This window comes from Microcebus murinus, chromosome 27 (genome assembly GCF_040939455.1).
Source record: "Microcebus murinus isolate Inina chromosome 27, M.murinus_Inina_mat1.0, whole genome shotgun sequence".
Taxonomy (NCBI): domain Eukaryota; kingdom Metazoa; phylum Chordata; class Mammalia; order Primates; family Cheirogaleidae; genus Microcebus; species Microcebus murinus.
In genome coordinates, this window is record NC_134130.1 from 7118563 (window position 1) to 7136120 (window position 17558).

Sequence of the window (17558 nt, forward strand, 5' to 3'; positions counted from 1 at the left end):
CCTGAGTTTTTTGGCGTCTCTGTAAATTTGCTTCGAAGGCGAGTACCACGCTAGCCTCAGCATAGACTGAAGAACGAACCCGGAGACCGGGCCCCGCCCCCGACCGGGCCCCGCCCCCTACAGGCCCCGCCCTTCGACCCGCTAGCCCCTGTCCCAGAAGCCGGGCCCCGCCCCCAGGGCGCGCGCTGCGCCATCGCCCGGCGCCTCCTGCCCCCGCGCGTCCTTTGCGTCACTTCCGGGGCGGTGGCGGGAACGAGGCTCACTTCCGCTCGCGGGGGTGCGGCGGCGGCGGCGGCGCAGGAGGCCGGGACGGGGCGCGGAGGTACCGACGGACGTACGGGCGGGCGGCCGGGAGCCATGGAGCGCGGCCCTGGGGCCGGGGTGCGCGGGCCGGAGCGGTGAGTGCCGGGGAGGGGTGGGCGCGGAGGCGCAGGGTGGCCTCGGTGCCGTCCGCGGCCGTTTGGGAAGCCGGGCCCGGCCGCGAGGCCCGGGCAGCCCGGTGGAGCGTCTCCAAGACCCCTCGCCCTGCCCGGCTGGCCGCGGGTCCTGCCCGAGGACCCCGGGCCAGGGACGGGGACCGCGGGGTAGCGTCTCTGACTCTGGCGAAGCTTTGTCCCGCGTCGGTTCAGCGTTCTGGCGTCGGGTGAGCGCCCACCTCCCCCGGGACGCGGCTCCTGCCTTCGGGGAGCGCCCTGCCCGAGTCGCGGGCTGTGCCCCTGAACCTGCCCCCAGCCCGGCAGTGGGCTCCCTCCCTGGAGCCAGCCGGCGGTGGAGCCCGCTCCCTAACCAGCTCCCAGACGCCTCTGCCCCGGGTCAGGCGTCTTCCTACGGGCTGGGACACCAGGGTAGGCTCCTGGCGTCCGCTCCAGTGCGTTGTCCAGGATGCAGCTGGGGATCATCCCAAAGCCCTTAACCTGTGTTGCCCACTCCTGGCTTAGGACTCCTCTTTGGCTCCGGTTTGTCCCGGGATGAAGTTCTCAGGGGGCGCGACTTGATCCGGCCCCGGCTCTCTCTAGGACCCTTCTGCTCACCTCTTCCCCCCAGGTTCTGCTCTGGCCAGCAGCCTGCAGTTCCTGGAACACTCTGTCACCTTTGGGGTTTTTCCTGTGCCCTTCCCTCTGTCCCATTCCCTGTCACCTGCCCACTTTCTCTGCATCCTTCAGACTGCGCCTTCCCCCAGGCAGCTCTGCCACCCTGACCGGTTGGGTGCGGTGCCATCAAAGTCTACCATATGTAGGTCATCTTTCTGTGTTTCAGTTGCTCGGTTGCTTGTTGGTCCTCACAACACCACTCGCCCTCACGGGGCTGGCAGAGGGGCACCTAGTTCCATGCTTGTGGACGGGATCAATGGGGTTCAGGGTGCCAGGGGTGTGGCCCCATGAGGCATCTGGGTGTGCAGTACCTAGTCCAGCACCCATTAATAACACAGGAAAGTTCCAGCTGTTTGTGGCCCAAGAGGCAACTGTCCCCTGCCCTGTGAAATCAGGCACACCCTGGAGGTTCATTTTTTTCCTCTTGCAGCTTGCCCCTTAACTCTGCTGCTTACCATTCGCCCATTCTCATAGCAAAGGGTTGTTGAGGCAAAACAGATTCTGGTCCTGCCCTCACGGAGTTTCTAGTGTGTGTGGTAGGGAGGGAGTCCCATTAAGCATGGAAATACAAGCTGTGGTGACATGAGTGCATGTGAGGGGTCCTGACTCACTTTCAAGGACTCTGAGAGTGTTGGGAGTGAGATTCAAGGCTGTCTGGTGGGGCTGGGGAAGGGGGTCCCCAGCAGGCAGAAGGGAGCAGGGCAGCTTGTCTGTGGGGAGCGAGGGCAGATGGAAGAGTGGTTGCGGAGAAGTTGGCTTGCACTGGGCTGCAGGCCTGGGGAGCTGTGGTGATGGATTGATCTCTGTCCTGAGAACAGTGGGAGCCCCTGGACACCCCCAAAGTGGGGTGGTGTGATCAGACTCATGTCATGAAAAGGTTGTTCAGCTGCTGGGGTGGTGTCCTGGAGCAGGCTGGCAAGCAAGGCAGGAGGCTATTGCTGTGGTCAGGTGAAAGGTGACAGAGGCGGCGACCAGCTGGTGCTTGAAGGGAGATAGGCAAGGCCCATAGGCCCTGCTGACAGATTGGATTGGATTGGATTGGATCTGGGCAGTGGAGGGAGGTGTTGAGGATGACACCCACATTTCTGGCTTGGTATTGGGACTCTTCTGCCTCGGTGTGCCCCTTCGTCCTCCAGGGTTCCCAGAGGCCTCTGCCTGCCCACTGGGCTCTCAAATCAGACCTCCATCCTGCCACTCAAATTCCAGACCCTTCCCAGCCACCCAGCACCAGCAGGTGTCACCTGTTTGGGGCCTAGACCTCTTTGAGACTATGTCAAAGCTGATAGTTATCAACCTCCACACTGTGGACACTGGGGCAGGGTCATACTAGGGTGGGGTCGTCCTGGGCACTACAGGGTGCTGAGCAGTGTCCCTGGCCTCCACCCACCTCATGCCAGGGGCACCTCTAGTCGTGACAACCAAAACTGTCTCCAGACATTAACAGGTGTCCCCACAGGGTGGAATCATTTGAGAACCAATATGATAGGCTGTCCCCTTTGAGAAGTACTCACTCATAGGGCTCGCATGCTGCCTGGGGGTTCCAGGTGAGTGATGCTGTCTACCCTGATTTTCGCAGTTCTGTCCTCTCCTCCGTGTGTGCCCCTGAGTCGAGGTGACTGGGATGTGAGTCTCATATCTCAGGTCCTGAGGGAGCAGGTGTGTTTCTGGGCCTGAGACTGTTCCTTTGGGGGCGGGGACGACCAAGGTCCACAGGCTGCAGTTGTCACACCTTTGTGTGTCTGGACCTGCCTCTGAACTGTGTCTCCCTGATCCAGCGGTTTTCAAATGCTGTGACCCAAAAGCTGAATGTGCCAGGGTGTTCTGCCGCTGAAACAGTTGTGAGCGTGTATTCCTTCCTCGTTCCAATCTGTCATCTGTAAGGAAAGGCGTAATCGGGTAGATTTCTCTCAGACCTTTTTGCTTTTTTAGCGTCTGTTGGCAGCTCCCTACACTATTGTGGTTGCTTTAGCAACTTAGCAGTTATCAATTTAATACAATGTTTCAGGACATTCTGCTAAAAGGAACATCTGAGTTTCTGCTCTGAGACAGGCCCCTTGCCCCAGAACTCCCCTCCCTCCTCTTGCCTACTCTCCTATGGGGTAAGTGGTGTCTGCATTTATGGACGCTGAGGCTAGGGAGGGTCAGTGACTTGTCCAAGGTCATGGAACCCCTAAATCAGTGCTGGATAGAGTCCCAGGCTCCCTGACCCCACTTGGCCTCCCCTGCCTCTCAGCAGGCCGACCCCCTGGGATGGCCCCGAGCACAGGGAAGAGCCATTGTCCTAGCTCAATAAGGGCCTTCCAGCCTGAGATGTATCCTGCCTTTGTTTCTAGAGCCTTTGTTTGTTATATTTCCTCTGCCGGGGTTCCTCTCTGCAGACATGGCAGTCCTGGGAGGCCCCTGTGAGCTGTGGACATCTGTCCTGGCCCTGGCTGCTCCCATCCCCTGGGGGTGGCAGATTAATCCTTAAGGATCACAGAGACAGGCCGGGGAAGGGTCCGGGCAGCAGCATGGACTGATGCCTTGGGTGGGGACTTCCCTGGGCTCAGGGCAGGGGTGTGTGTAGTGATTGCAAGCTCAGGGAGTGTGGTTTTTGGGAGTGGGCTTGGGGGTGCAGCAGTCTGGGCAGGAGAGGGTGAGACTAGGATTGGGGCTGGAGAAGGTTTGGGCCTACACCCCCACACCTGGCACGGGTGACATGGCGCTCCAGAAGGACCTCCATACTTTGCTGTTCCCTGCAGGGTTTCCCACTGCACGACATGGAGACCTGTGGCTGCAAGGCTCCCAGGGGCTCAGCTCGGACCGCAATGGGGCTGGGCTGTGGCCTCCTAACGAGGCTCTTGTCTGGGGCGGTGGCTGGGGGGACACCCTCCCCCCTGCCCGTGACTCGGAGCACCCCCACTCCTCCCCTGCCGGGTGAGGCCGGGCGGTGCCCACCATGAACGGCCTGTCGGTGAGCGAGCTCTGCTGCCTCTTCTGCTGCCCGCCCTGCCCCGGCCGCATCGCTGCCAAGCTCGCCTTCCTGCCACCGGAGCCCACCTACTCGCTGCTGCCTGAGCCCGAGCCGGGGCCCGGCGGGGCCGGTGCTGCCCCCTCGGGGACCCTGCGCACCTCAGGCAACCCTGGGCGCTGGAAGCTCCACCTGACGGAGCGCGCCGACTTCCAGTACAGCCAGCGCGAGCTGGACACCATTGAGGTCTTCCTGACCAAGAGTGCCCGCGGCAACCGCATCTCCTGCATGTATGTGCGCTGTGTGCCCGGCGCCAGGTGAGCAGCCTGGGGTGGTGGGACCGGGTGGGCCTTTGGCCAGCCCCTGGCTCAAGCTGCACTGTTCTTGGGGCTCCCTTTTCCGCCCGGGGCACTCAGTGTAGCTGGTAATGGCCCTTAGAGGGCTGTATCTAGAGTAAAAGGGCAGCGTGGGGTGGGTGTCCTTCGCAAGCCTGTCCTTGTCCCTCTCGAGAGCCCTCTTGCTGAAAGAGCAGCATCCCAGGTCTGCACAAGAGCAGGCCTTCCACCCAGGGCTGCTGCCCGGCTACCCAGGCCCTACTGTCATTCCCTTCTGCGCCCAGCATTCCTTGGTGGGTCCTTGTCACCTGCTTGGTGCAGGCTGTTCCTCTCAGGCCTAAGCCAGAGTTGGGGTGGGGAGGTGACCGCTCTGGCCTTCCGGGCGCTTCTGCCTTCATACCAGGTGGAGTTCTGACTCCAGACCTGAGTCCAAAGGGCGAGCTTTTGCCTTCCAGCTGGGCTGGGCCTGGTGGTGCTGGAGGAAGCAGCCCATGGGTAGGGCCAGCTGGTCACCTGCTCTTGGCATGATCCTAGATAGGTCCTGTCCCTGAGAAGTGGCTAGGCCTTGCAGGACAGCCATGGCACTTGGGCAGAATGGCCCATGCGGGAAGAGCAACCTGTCTGTGAGCAGGGGGATTCATTTGCTTCCTTGGGGGCAGGTTAGGAAGGGCTCCAGCTGTCCTCTAACAGCGGAGGGATCATTCCTAGAGAAGGACAGAGAGCCCTGCAACAGAGCAGTGCCACCTTCTCTGGGAAAGTTCCAAGCTGTGGGCAGGTGCACGCACATCCTGGGGCTGTTAGGCCCCTCCAGGAGGAAAAGCTCCAGGGCAGAGAGGGCCGCTGTGCAGAGCTCACGCTGCAGGTCTGCCCTGAGCTGAGAACACGACTGAGGGCCCTAGTGTTCCCCTTCACAGAATCCGGAGGCTTTGCTGGCCAGCTCACATAGCTAGGGGGAGCCGGGCCTAGGTGCTCTGCTGCCTAGGTGGCCCGTTCCTCCCAGCCCTCCTATTCTCTCCCTGTGGAGACACCTCTGGACAGTGCTGGGCTGTCCTCCCCTGCCTCCCCCTCACTGGCTACATCACCTCTTGGGAGGGGTGAATGCCACAGTGGGTGCTGGCTGGCCACCAGGGTGGACTGTGCCTGAGTCTGCCACCAGGTGCTGGGAGTCTGGAGGGACACGTGAGCAGCCCTGCCCCACCCCCAGGTACACGGTTCTCTTCTCACACGGCAACGCGGTGGACCTGGGCCAGATGTGCAGCTTCTACATTGGCCTGGGCTCCCGCATCCACTGCAATGTCTTCTCCTACGACTACTCTGGCTACGGTGTGAGCTCGGGCAAGCCCTCAGAGAAGAACCTCTACGCCGACATCGATGCCGCCTGGCAGGCCCTACGCACCAGGTGAGGGTGGCTGGCAGGAGAGAGGTCCCCTGGAGCATCTCCTCAGAGAGGGGCCCAAACCTGTACCACAGGCTGGCTTCCCAAGGGAGGGGGGCAGGTCGTCCTGCAGGAAGTGAGCCACAGTAAATGTGCAGGCTGGAGAGTGGGACAGGTGGGCTCCCAACTGCCCAGGTTGCAGCCACTCCTCCCCTCCACTGGGAAACCCTGGCCTGGGGCCGGAAGGGGCTGGGAGCAGGGCTGAGGTCGTCCACAGGAGGTTACCTGGCAGGAGGGGGTGGGCAGAGGATGCGGGCCTGGCATGGGATGTTGGGGGGTGGTATGAAAGGACAGCAAGGAGCCCATGGGCTGGGGTGCAGGGTGGGGCCAGGCTGTTGTGTCCAGGTCCTGGAGTCCAGCACTCAAGAGGCATGTGGCCATGGCACTCAGGCTCCTCCTGGGCACTGTGGGGCCCTGAGGAGTGGGGGCAGGGTCTGGAGGAGTGGGACAGGTTGCCCAGTGCCCAGCGTGGCCGTGGGCCCCAGTACACACTGAGGTCTGCGCCAGCCTCCACTCCAGGCCCTCGGGCCGGACCCCAACCCTTGATCACGCAGCCCCTGGGCAGCCCCTCCCACTGTACACCTGCTTGGCCCTTAACCTGTGTGCATGGCCTGCACCAGCGCTGCTCTAGAACCAGGCCTCCTGGGCCGGCCCCCCACTGGAGATGGTGCCTTGCTCCCTGCCTGCCGTCTGGGCCCTGCCCTGCCAACTGGTCTGACCCGCTCTGGCAGGGACCAGGTGCAGCTCTGAGGAGTTGGTGGCCCAGGGGAGGTGGTGGTGGGGGCTCTGGTTGCTATGGCGATGCGCCAAGCAGTCCCTGCTGTAGGCCTGGGAGCTGGGTCCCCTGGTATCGCCCTGGCACTGGGGACCCGTCCTGGGCTTTCTGGCAGTCTTGGGCACCAGTGCTAAGCACACGTCCTGTGCTACAGGGGCACACAGGCCTGGCTTCTCTGCCCCTCCTGCCCCACTGCACAGGGGCACTGGCAGTCACACCCACTATGGGGCAGGGCTCTGAGCTCTGTCTGTCCACGTGTCCTGCTGCCGGCATTGTCCTCCAGAAACCTCAGCCAGCAGTTGTAAGGTGGCAGGAAGGGGAAAGCAGCTGCCTTTGGGACATGTTGTGTTTGTCCAGGTGGCGGTTGGGGACTCCTGCCTGGAGCCAGGTGGCAGGGCTGGGCTGGCTCAGTACCCTGTTTTAGTGCCTATGCTGCCAGGGAGCAGGCCAGAGAGGCGGTGGCAGAGCTGCAGGGAGGCACGAGCCATGTGGCATCCCCAGTGCCTTCGGGGTGTGGGAAGGTGGCTAACTGTGAGGTGCTGTCAGGGAGCTGGGGGTCTAGGCCAGGGGGAGGGACAGATATGGTTACTGGGTGGGGTGGGGAGGTGAAGTCAGAATGCCCAGGTGGACAGTCCAGGTGATATGTGAGCTGCCCTGGCCTCTGTCCACCAGGAGGGGCACCTCCTTGGAATCAGGGTTGGGAGCCCGGGGAGGAGAGCTTCAGAACCCTCCTACGTGGTGAGGGGGTCCCTGTGCAGTTGGGAGTGGGCACGAGGAGCTTTGGAGCTTGTGCTGGGCCGGGTGGGAGTGGGGTGGGGGTCCAGGACCTGTGTACTGTGGAGAGAAGGTGCTGCTAGGAGGAGGTGGCTCCGCTGCTGCTGGCCTCTGTGGTCCTGAGCACCTCACTGGATGTGGGGGCTCTGAGAGACCTTAAAATGCCAGCAGACAATGACAATACAGCTACCTCAACCCCCCACAGCCGAAGGGTTGGGGAACGGGTGCAGGCAGGAAGACCCCCCTGCCCACTGCAGGTGCACCAGGAAGGGCCTTCTACTCAGGAAGACCTGAAGCAGATGCGAGATGTTCTAGGTCTGCCCTTCTTGTGGAGTGTATGCCTAGGAGTGACCAGGGGACGAGTGGGAGGGTCTCCAGGGCCTACCCTACCACTACCCCTCTGCTCCCACCAAGGGCACTCCCCATGGTGGTCCGGGTAGATACTGCCCAAGAAGCAGAGTAGAGACAGTGAGGCGGGGTTGTGGTGGGCCTGGCCCGAGCCCATGGGGGGGCGCTGCCCCGAGAGCTGGCCCGGGGAAAACTGGCCAGCAGGAGGGTTATGCGCGTAGGCGCAGCTGACCCTGCCCCGGCGCCGCCAGGTACGGCATCAGCCCAGACAGCATCATCCTGTACGGGCAGAGCATCGGCACGGTGCCCACTGTGGACCTGGCCTCGCGCTACGAGTGCGCTGCTGTGGTGCTGCACTCGCCGCTGACCTCGGGCATGCGCGTTGCCTTTCCGGACACCAGGAAGACCTACTGCTTTGATGCGTTCCCCAAGTGAGCTCTGGGCGGGGCCCCGGGTCGGTGGGCCTCAGCAGGGAGGGGGCAGGCAGGGCGCAGGAGTCTAACCCGCACCGCCCCCCACCCCCCAGCATCGAGAAGGTGTCCAAGATCACGTCGCCTGTGCTCATCATCCACGGCACGGAGGATGAGGTAATCGACTTCTCTCACGGGCTGGCGCTCTACGAGCGCTGCCCCAAGGCCGTGGAGCCACTGTGGGTGGAGGGCGCCGGGCACAACGACATCGAGCTCTACAGCCAGTACCTGGAGCGCCTGCGCCGCTTCATCTCCCAGGAGCTGCCCAGCCAGCGCGCCTAGTGGCAGCCGGCCGCGGGACCTCAGCAATAAGGCAGCCGCCCACCCGGACGCCCGGGGGGCTGCATGTGGACCTCCAGGGCCACCCAGGACTTCCCAGGTGGCAGGCGCCGGGACCGCCCCGGCCCAGGGGCTGATGTACAGGCGATGGAGTTATGCTCTCCTTTTGGAAGTTAAAAGAAGAAAAACCTGAAAACAAATTAAAGATTTAAAATTTTAGGATTCTTCTTTTTCCTTTCACGGTTCTTGTCTGCACTCTGGGGCTCAGCGAGCTCCAAGAGGGGGCCAGCTTTCCCGACCTTGCCCCCAATCCTCGGGGTTTTACAAAGCAGATGCCAAGTCGCTCTCCCCGCAGGAGGGGCAGGAGGGTGAGCCCGGGTCTGGTCCCGAGGGCCCCTTGAGGGGGTTGGTTGCTTGGGTAGTGTTAGGGTCGGGGCAGCATTTGAACCCAGGTCCCCTGGCTCCAGGGCAAGGCACTTGCAGCTCCATGGCAGGGGAGGCCTGCGAGGCTTGCTGCCATCAAGACTGGAGCCTGGCGAACAGTTTCCCGGCGGGCGCCCAGGCCCGCCGCAGAGGAGCCAACAGAGCCCACATGGACCCCGAGAGGCCGGGCCGCTTCCTTGGCAGTGGGGAAGCTGTGGTCTGGAGGAGGACAGCGGCAGGTCCGAGGGTCTCCCCAGGAGCTGGGGGACCGGGAGCGCTCCTGCAACACCGTCCGACCGACCGCTGGGCACCGGTTGGAGCTACAGGCGAGGGGGGGGTCGCACGCGACTCCAAACCCCGGAGGACTACTTGAGACCTCCGTGACAGGAGCCCTAGCGCCAAGAGGGCTCGCGGACCGGTGGCCTGTCGTCCACTCCCGGGTATGAGCAGCAGAGGGGCAGCCTGTGTCCCGAGACCAGGCGGCGGCGAGGCCAAAGCTGCCTCAGGCTTGCCCAGCCCCACTCCTACTCTGAGGCGCGCGGGGTCCGCGGCTCCTTTAAGAAGGGACGGTGCTTCAGCCTGGGGGCGGGGAACGCCGCGCGTCGCGTGCGCGGCCCAGGTCTGGGCGGAAGCGGAAGTGGCGTCGCCCGCTCGCGGAAGTGGCGGCGTCGGCGTAGAGTGGCTACGGCTCTTACCCGCCAAGGCTGCTCTACCTCGGCCCGGCCGCCCCCCACGGCCTCGACGCCCCCCTGGGCCCCGCGGGGTCGGGCTGCGGCCCACGCCTCCGTCTCCGAGGTGGGGTGCGGCCGGGCCGGGGCGGGCGGCGCGTCCCCGGGCCCTGTGCGGGGCCCCAGGGTCCTTTCGGTGCTGCGAGAGGCGAGGAAGGCGCTGAGGACGCCTGCGGCCTGCGCAAGCCCTGCCTTTGCTCCGCTTGCCGAGGCTGTTCGCCAACACCCTCCACCCTGGCCAGTGCCCCTCCGCGGGGCTCCCGCCGGCTCCCGCGAGCACGTCGTGGGCATCCGACGCCGGGGACGCTCGTTCCTGAGAGCTGGGGACTCTTTCCGTGTGGCGAGCCCAAGCAGCTGCTTGCGTTGAAGCAGAAATGTTTCCAAGTACGCGGAGTAAACAGCTCAGGGCCCCTGACAAAAAGGTATTTGGTGGGCACTTGAAGCATTCCTCCCATCCGTAATCTCCCAGGCCCAGTATCCTCCCCTGGGGCAGAGAGAAGCCACTTTCCTACGTGTCCACAAAGAAAGTCTATGCAGGTACATCGACATTTGTTTCTGCAAAAGGTGGGTCACTTTCCTTGGGCTCTTTTACTTCCCGTAGCTTGGAGAGTGTTCTGTACATGCAGATGTATAGATGGGATTCATATTTAAGCAGCCATTTATAGTACTATCATCTACTTATCCCGTTTCCTCTTGGTAGAAATTTAGAGTTCTTTGGAGTCTCGTAACAATAAAAAATGCCAGCTTGATTGGATGCATAAGCGTCTTTGCACCCAAGCAGGACTATTTCTGTAGGCTATAAAGTCCTTGGTACAGAGGTGCTAGGTCTAGGGCAAGTAACCCTCCCCTGCCCGACATTGGAGGGCTCTGGCGTCTCCCCTGGCCAGGCTTGATTTCGCAGACCTGGTAGGCGTAAGCTATTGTTTCATTGTAGCTTTATTTGTGTATCCTGTAAGTACAATCTAACGTCTTAATGCTGTGTCAGATTTATGTTGATTGTTTCCACCACTAATAATGATCATTTTGAAATTGGAAAAATGTGTTTATTATAAACGTTTACATGTTTTTAAGCCATTTGTATTAAATATTCTTGGCTCATTTTCCTATTGGTTTGTCGTTGTTTTCTGGGAGCCCTTTGTTAAGTGTTTTTTTTCCTATCTGTCTTTAGTCTTTGGCTTTGGTTGTGGTTCTTTTGCTTTTTAGCTAGGCATTTAAAATCGATATTGGTCACTATCTGTGACTATGGCGTATCTGTGACTATGACATCTGCCTTTTGTGTCATGCTCGGAAATACCTTCTCCACTCCAAGATTATAAACCATTTGAAATTTTCTTGTATAAATATAATGGTTTATATATGTATATATATTTACATTTTTAAAATCTAATTTTAGAAAGTACTTCTAGTAAGGAGTGAGGTAGGAAGCAAAGTTTTGTTTTTTTTTTGGTTTTTTTTTTGCCCAAAATTGTTTGCCCCAACTCCATTTTCCATAAAAAGTCCTCTACCCCATCAAAGTATTGCCTTTATGTCGTGCTGGATTTTGGGCTGTTTCCCAACTCTGTTATCCCAGTTTGCCTGAACCCCATCGTGCTAATCACTTAATGTCTGGAGGCCCCCTCTCCCCTGACAGCAAATAGGTGGCGACTGGAATGTGTGTGATGCTGGTTCCACAAGACGCTGGTGATAGGGTTCTGCACACCTCGGTTTGAGGCAGCCCCGTTTCCCAAGCCGGCGTGAACTCAGCGCCCATCCAGTAACATGCACAGACACCTGCAGCACACAAATCTGCAACCACGTGACACCCTGTTTTTTCCCTGTGCCTAACATTTCACATAAGGGATAAACTGAGGCAGGGCCCTGTGGGTCCAGACCAGCCTCCCGCCTCCGGCTCTGCCCACCTGCAATGACTCACCTCTCTCTGTCCCTGGTGTCTCTGAGGGGCATGCCCTCTGCCTCTCCCCACCACCCCCTTATCTTGGGACCCAGGAGTACCACACAAGGGCAGTGCCCAGGCGGACGCCAGTGATCTGTTCCAGAACACACTCCCCCTTCCACTTGGTATGGTTCACGGCTGGGCTGCCTGGAGAAGGACCAACTTCCAGTTCTCCATTTTGTGGATTATCCGGGACACACTTGTTCACACTCCAGCATAGGGTTCTTCTGGGCAGGATGCCACCTGCATCTGGCACACCTCAGCATGGGGCCTGGGTCCCAGGAGCCCATGTCGAGAGTTCTGTGATCCACGGCCCATCAGCCAGCTGACCCTGTGGCCTAGGCACACCGGTAACCAGGGACCCAAGGGGCAGAGCTTGCCCATGGGTGTGGGGTTGCAGCCGCTGTTGACTGGGTATGGCAGATACACCTGCCTGCGACGGGGGGCTTGGGCCCCTCCCAATGGGTTGTGTCTGGGGCCCTGCCTTGCACTACCCGTGCTGCACTTCCCACCTGGGGACCTGGTTGCCCGCCGGCCCCAGACTGGCATTTCATGTGGGTGCTGGCATCGGTGAGCGATCTGACCCAGGCTCACCTTCCTTATGTTGGTGGCTCCATCTGGCTGTGTCCCATCTTGGCGGGACTTGCAGGGCCCATGCTGAGTTCAACAAGAGGATGGGGAGGACTCCTGCTCTGCTGTGGTTCTGTCCCCTCCTCTGCCCACGGTGGCCACACCCTGATCTGAGATGGGGCCTCTGGGGGCAGGCACTCGTCTGTGTGTCCACCTCTGAGTTCCCATGCTGGGGTCAGGGTGTGGGACCGACTTGTTAACTGTGTGGTCCAGTCAAATGGCCACCCACCCAGCCTCAAAGCGGTCTGAGGGCCACACCAGGCTCTGGTCCCCCTTTCCTCTGCTTTTGGGGCTCCTTCCATGTGCCAAGTCCATCTTTCATTTGTTTATATATGTGTTTTTGAGCCAGGGTCTGGCTCTGTCACCCAGGCTGGAGTGTAGTGGCATCACCATAGCTCACTGCAGCCTCCAATTCCTGGGCTCAGGCCAGACTCCTGCCTCAGCTTCCCGCGTAGTTGGAACTACAGGTGTGCACCACTGCGCCTGGCTAATTTTTAATTTTTTATGCAGAGATGGGGTCTCACTATATTGCCCCGGCTGTTCTTAAAACTCCTGGCCTCAATCGATCCTCACCCCTCAGCCTCCCAAAGTGGTGGGATCACAGGCATGAGTCACTGTGCCCAGCCCCAAGTGCATCTTCACTGTAAGCCCAGGCTGCTGGGATCACAGTCCTCACCTCCCACAAGAGAAGGGCCTGGCTGGACTCCCTCAACACCCCCAGATGTGGAGGCACAGGAGCTAAGGCATGAAGTAGGCGGGGGACACAGGTCTGCTCTGCTAGCCAGCGAGCTCTGTACCGCCAGGCCCCAGCTGACAGCAAGGTTCAGAGCAGGAGCCGTCTGTCTGTGGAAGGTGCAGGCTGAGATGAAGGGCCCTGCCCGCCGCCAGTCTCTGAAGCCCACCGATCTCAGTGTCCTTGGGAATCTCATCACCCATCTGACCGTGTAACAGGATGAGAGGTCTAGAGAAGGGCTTTTCATCTTCAAGAGACTAGGGAAGCGCCTGCAGGAAGTGGTCCAGAGGCCAGGCCCCGGTGTCCCCTCCCAGCCCCTAAGATAAAACCTCACTGCGACTGCAGAGGCTGCAGAGGCCCTGGCCCTGGAGTGGCTGGAGGAGGAGCTGGGGGGCAGATTAGCATGTGAAAGGAAGTGCTGGCCCAGCCAGAAAGCCGTGGCCTACCCCCAGCAGCTCCTAGCCTGGGGGACTTGAGCCCAGAGGTGTTCCTGGTAGGACCTTTTCCTACTGGCAAGGTGACCTCAGGCTCAGGTGGAGGAGGACAGCACCTGCCCTCCTGCCCACTCCCCTGGCCCATCCGGCTTCCTTTGTCCCACCCCAAACTCTCTGCTGCTCAAAGCCCAGCACGCTGCTGCCCAATCATGGTAAGTGACTTAACACCTTAATATAGAAACAGACCTGGATGCGCTCTGGGGATAGGTTATGGGTTATGTAATGCGACATGTGTGTTAATTTAAATACAGGCTCTGCCACCAAAGCATCACAGCCTACTGAAAGGGCAGCCTGTGAGGGGCAGAGACCTTGGAATGTTGTGGACAAGCAGGACAGACAGAGGTCGGGATTGTGCCCTCAAATGCTGGGGATGCCAGGTGGGTGGCAGATCACCATCTCCCAAGCAGCTGGAGTCCCTGCCCGCCCATCCTGCAGCTCCAGGTCCACGGAGGCCTGTCCAGAGGTAGCCAAGGACAGGCTGGCCAAGTCACAGCCTCAAGGATACGGGTGGAAACAGGCAAGATTCAAACTGGGTGGGGGGTGCGCTCCCCTGTGATCTGGGCCTTTCTTTTCCTACCTAAGCCGGTCCCTTGAGCCCGGCCACGTGGCCTCTAACTCAGTAACTGACATTTAGGTCTGTTGTTTCATTTTTTTCCATCACCAACAATGCAATACCCAGCGCTACTCATGCTTCCCTACGAACGATTGTTGGGAACATTCCTAGGAGTGGAATTGCTGGGTCCAAGGCTACAACCCACTTGACATTTTGACAGGCCACACGTTTAAAGCAGCTGGAGCAGGGCTGTCACCTTGACCTCCGTAGGGTAAAACATGGTCATTTTGCTCACTTTTCATGTTTAAAATTTTTTATTTTAGAGGAACTTGAGATTTGCAGACAAGCCGCACAGGTAGCAGAGAGAATCCTGTACCCTTCTCTGGCTTCCCACGTGGTAACGTCCTGTCAAAGCCTGGAAATTCACGTGGGCACCTGTCCGTCACCTAAACCCCAGACTCCATTCCAGCGTCCTCACTTTCCCCCAACATCCTTTCCTTCCCTAGGGCCCCATCCTGGATCCCACGTGGAATATAGTCCTCTGTCTCCTAAAACTTATGATGGCTCTTCAGACTCTCCTTGGTTTTCGTGACTTTGACTGTCTTGAGGGGGACCGGTCAGGTGTCCTGTGAAATGTCCTCTAATCTGGGTTTGTCAGTTTTCTCATGATTACACTGACATCACGGGGTTTGGGGAAGAAGTAACTCCCAGAGCTGAGGTGCCCTTCTCATCACGTCCTATCGGGGGTTCCTGCAACCCCCTTGACCCCCACCTTTGCCACCTGGGGAAGGTGGGGTCCCCAAGTTCCTCACAGTCAGTGACTCTCTTCCCCTTTCCCTGCCCTGTTCTGTGGAAGCAAGTCACTCAGTTCAGCCCACACTTGGTGCCAGTGGTGGAAGATTTATTTAAAAAATAAATTTTGAGCCCAGAGGGGGAAAAAAAAAATAGATTTTGGCCCAGCAAGGTTACTCACGCCTGTAATCCCAGCACTTGGGGAGGCTGAGGTGGGAGGATTTCTTGAGGCCAGGAGTTGGAGGCTGCAGTGAGCTATGATGACACCACCGCACTCCAGCCTGGGCAACAGAGTGAGATCCTGTCTATAACAAAAAATAAATAAAAATAAAACAAATTTTGCTATGGAAAAGTGCAAAAATGAAAAGGACAAATGGCCCATAACTACACTGCTTAGATACCTGTTGACATTTAAAGAAAAGTAGTAAATACACGTGGGTAAAAAACACTGGAATAGTACAGAAAGTACTATTAAAACTATTAAATAGTAAAGGCTTGACTGTCTTAAGCAACCACAGCCATGTCCTCTTACCAGGCCCTTGCTTCTGCCTGTCACCTGCCTTGGGGTGTCTGTGCTGTGGGTGCACTTGGCCTGTGGGACCTCTGCCCTTGACTGTGCCCGGGAAGTTGTGTGTACTTTGGCCTCCTCCGAGGCAGGCCCACGGTCCCTGGCACCTCTCAGAGTCCCTCCTCGTGTTCTTCCTGTCCTGCTGGAGACCCCTGGTGACACCTGGCTGCTGTGTGTCCACTGCCCACCTCTCCTCCGCGGGTGGCCCTTGAGCTTGCAGGACTGCTCTTCCGTGGGGCTGGCAAGATCCACCCCTGAAGCCCTTGGTGCTGCCTGGGAAGGGCAGAGACCACCCTCCATCTACAGGTGTGGAACTGAGGGCTGAAGAAAGAAGGGGTGAGTTAGGATCGGCCTGGATGTGAACCAGGGCTGCCTACCTGTGTCCCCCCAACCTCTGCTGCTCTCAGCTGTGAGCATGGGCAAGCTGCTCCTCTGTCCTCTCCTAGCCTTGATTTCTTCATCTGTAAAGTGGGGGTGACAGCCCCTTAAGTGGTACAGTGAAGACAGAGGAATAGCACATGGCAGAGCCAGTGCCCTGGCAGTGTGGTCAGAGTAGGGGTGGGATGGGCTGCACATATATCCTGGGTGTTCCTGGGGTTTGGGGGTGTGGGCCTGGAGAATCCCCAAATGGGGACTCCTGCCTGCAGAGCGGCTGGCATGGCCCGCAGGTGAAGGCCACAGGTGTGACACCCTGGTGGTCGCTGGAAGCTAGCAGATGGCTGAGGCTCAGAGAGAAGATCCTGTCTGGGGCCTCAAGGCCCAGGGGACAGGCAGCCGTGACCTCCCAGGGCTAACCTCTGCTGCTTGTCCCAGGCAGGGGCCTCAGGGCAGCGCTCTGGGGGCTCCTCATGCGTCCGTAGGATGTCACGGGCATCCTTCAGGCTCCCAGGTGGAGGTGAGTCCCGCCAGCCTGCCAGCTGCCTGACCTTGAGACTGTACCCCCAGCCCCAGAGCAGGGCTGGTGAGTCCCTCTCTCTGGGCCCAGTAAAAATAATGGAAGAAAAATGAAGGATCTGGGCTGCTGTCTCAGACTGTTCCTTGCACAGGTGCCTGGGTGCTCTGCGCTAGGTGGCCAGGCCTGCCCAGGTGGTCCACTCTCTCAGACCTTCAAAGACACCCCACGTCCAGCAAGTATAGCGCCCACGGACTCCAGAGGGGCTTGGTGCCCAGGGTGGGAGAGAGGCTCGAGTCTGCCCAAGAGAGCCCGCACCCTCCCCGGTGTGCTAGGCTTAGGGTTAGGGTCTCCCCTCCCACCTCTGCGCAGCGCGCTCAGGGGCGTACTGGGCACTGCCGGATCCTTCGGGGGCTCAGCCGCCGCTTCCAGAGGGAGACAGGCCTCTGCCAAGTATGGTCCGGCCCAGGGACAGCGGTCGGCCTGAGGGCACACTGGCCAGCGGGACCCGGTCCGTTAGCGGGGCTTCAGGTGGGGGGAGGCGGCCAAACTTCGGGCCAAGCCCAGGGCGACGGCTCCAGTCTGTGCAGCCGGGTCACCGCAGGCCGAAGCAGCCCCGCCCCCTGGAGGCCGGTCGGGCCACTGTGCTGCCGCCACCGCCCCGCCGGCACCGGGAAGGGCGGGAGCGTGGAGGCCACAGAGTGGGCCGCCCCGGGCCTGCGGGTGTGAGGGACCCGGGCCATTTGGGTTCTGGCCGCTATTTAACAACTTGGCCTGGGCGTCCTCAGCGGCTTCGAGTGGCCCCACTACCTGGCCTCAGTTTTCCTGTCCGAACCCCAAGCAAAGGTCGACGCCTGGGGCCAAGAAGCGACGCTACTGACTCGGGTGCCCCAGCAGGGTGGGGACCTCTGCCTTGTTGACGTGCCCCAGCCCGGCCCTTGCTTTGCGTCCAGGTTTTCCCTCGTGCTCCCTACCCGACTCTTCTCCGTAGACCCCAGCCCTCCCTGCCCCCAGTGGGGCGCGCACGAGTAACTCCGGAACCCGGTGCAAAAAGAGGAACGAACGCAGGCTCGGTCGGCCGGGCCGCCCCACCCTCCCGGGGGCCGCCGCTGGACACCCGCCGCCCGGACCAAGGAGGCGCCGTGGGCTCGGAGGGCGGCGAGGGGGACCCCAGAACAGGAGTGAGGGGACCTCGGACAGAGCGGTCCCAGCAGGGCCCCAGCTGCGGAAGAGGAGGGGGGGAAGGGTCGTGCACGTGGCCTAGGGGCGGGGCCGGGCGCTTCCGCACCCCCACCCCGGCCACGTGGGGATCCGAGCCCTCCCCCCATCGCGCTCGGGGGCGCGCCCGGGGCCGG

General features: G+C 60.4%; 1 protein-coding gene across 1 annotated transcript; it reads left to right on the forward strand.

The window, feature by feature from the left end:
- The first annotated feature begins 241 nt into the window (after positions 1-241).
- Positions 242-8676, forward strand: ABHD17A (abhydrolase domain containing 17A, depalmitoylase). The gene is made up of 5 exons (XM_012745670.2): positions 242-398; positions 3833-4358; positions 5581-5775; positions 7960-8139; positions 8235-8676. Exons 2-5 carry the CDS (start codon positions 4030-4032, stop codon positions 8458-8460), a joined length of 930 nt encoding a protein of 309 aa, XP_012601124.1. The 5' UTR covers positions 242-398; positions 3833-4029; the 3' UTR covers positions 8461-8676.
- The last annotated feature ends 8882 nt before the right edge of the window (positions 8677-17558 follow it).